Genomic DNA, 1,421 nt, shown 5'->3' with positions numbered 1-1,421 from the left:
TTATTATTACATTTGACATTGGTCCCCTTACTTTTGAAATGATTGCTATGCCCCTGCCCTGTAACATACAGTGGGGCAAAAAAGTATTAGTCTGTGTGCATTGAATTTATTTAATACACGAGTTTCACAATTTGAGTTGAATTACTGAAATAAATGAACTTTTCCACGACATTCTAATTTATTGAGATGCACCTGTATATATGTGTGTGTGTGATGTGTGTGTGCAGACGGGGACGTGCTGGGTCTCAAGCAGCATCTGATAGATGAGCTGGACTACATGCTGCTGCCAGCTGACGGTTGGAACAAGCTGCTGAGCTGGTACGGCCTCCGAGAGGGACAGCAGCCCATCGCCCGCAAGGTGCTGACACACACACACACACACACACACACACACGACAGAGGCTTTCAAACACCTGAAATCTCATTCTCAGCACTGGAACGCATCAAGACGCTTTGCTCTGAACACTTAAAAACTCGAATGCGTTTTAAATCGGTCTAAGTTAAAGGTAGTGCGCTGAACAACACCCGAATGCATGAGCGGGCGTGTCTCTTCACAGTTAATGCGCTTATTAAATCATCTGTCACAAAACAAACTTTATCATTATAAAAATGATTTGAAGTGTCTTGTTTTACATATAAACACTTTTTCTGAAAGACAGTAATAGTACGTGTGGGAAATAACTGTGTGTGTGTGCTGGTGTTTATGGTTTGTGAGGATAGAAATGTGTGTAATGACATACAACACAAGCATGGTTCATGAGCTTTACACTCTTGTGTCTCCGCAAACCTAAAGACTTAAAAAACAAACTGAACTCTGTTCTTTGAAATCCAGAAATTGCCTGTAGATTTTAGGCCTGTTGCGATTATTACTAGATAACCGCCTGATCACGGTCGTTTCAGACAGGCGTGCCACATGAGCGCACTCTTCTGTCTCTCTCTCTCCGCCCCTCTGCTCATGTATGTGAGGGTGTCGGGTGGCGGTGAGGGCTATTTCTGTGCGCGCCGGAGCGCTGCGTGACTCGACTCGACCACGAGCAGCAGCATGCAAGAGGTTCGGCCCGTTCTCTCTTCTGGGCTTGGGGGCAGAGTTTGGCGGCTGGTGCTGCAGGTCGCGCTCGTGCTTGTGTGTGAGCTGGCCGAGGTCAGAGCGAGCGCAGGGCTGAGAGCGTGAGAGACGAACAGGCGGCTCCATTCCGCTCCGGTCCCGCCGGCGTTCTGAGATAATGTGTGCTGCGTCTGCTGTCGCTGGAGAGGGCTGCCGCGCGCGTGTAATAAATAGTCAGGAATTCTTCAGCTGTTGCGCTCTGCTGCTAAAATAAGCGTTTCTCTGGTTAGCCTGTGTCAACACACTGGAAACCCTGGGCTTTATGGCTCTGGTCAGGTGCGGTTCAGTTCTGACTGATGCTGTGTGTGTGTGTGTG

General features: G+C 48.2%; 1 protein-coding gene across 2 annotated transcripts in view; it reads left to right on the top strand.

Moving 5' to 3' along the window:
* Positions 1 to 207: 207 nt before the first annotated feature.
* Positions 208 to 1,421, top strand: part of usp15 (ubiquitin specific peptidase 15) — a 13,932-nt gene continuing 12,718 nt past the window's right edge. For both annotated transcript variants that reach the window (XM_016482621.1, XM_016482619.1), the window contains exon 1: positions 208 to 358. In XM_016482621.1, coding sequence (XP_016338107.1) covers positions 278 to 358 — 81 coding nt within the window. In that variant the 5' untranslated portion in view covers positions 208 to 277. The remainder of the gene's footprint in view (positions 359 to 1,421) is intronic.

Source organism: Sinocyclocheilus anshuiensis, unplaced genomic scaffold (genome assembly GCF_001515605.1).
Source record: "Sinocyclocheilus anshuiensis isolate Anshui unplaced genomic scaffold, SAMN03320099.WGS_v1.1 scaffold1074, whole genome shotgun sequence".
Classification (NCBI taxonomy): Eukaryota; Metazoa; Chordata; class Actinopteri; order Cypriniformes; family Cyprinidae; genus Sinocyclocheilus; species Sinocyclocheilus anshuiensis.
This window is presented reverse-complemented; position numbering and strand designations above follow the sequence as displayed.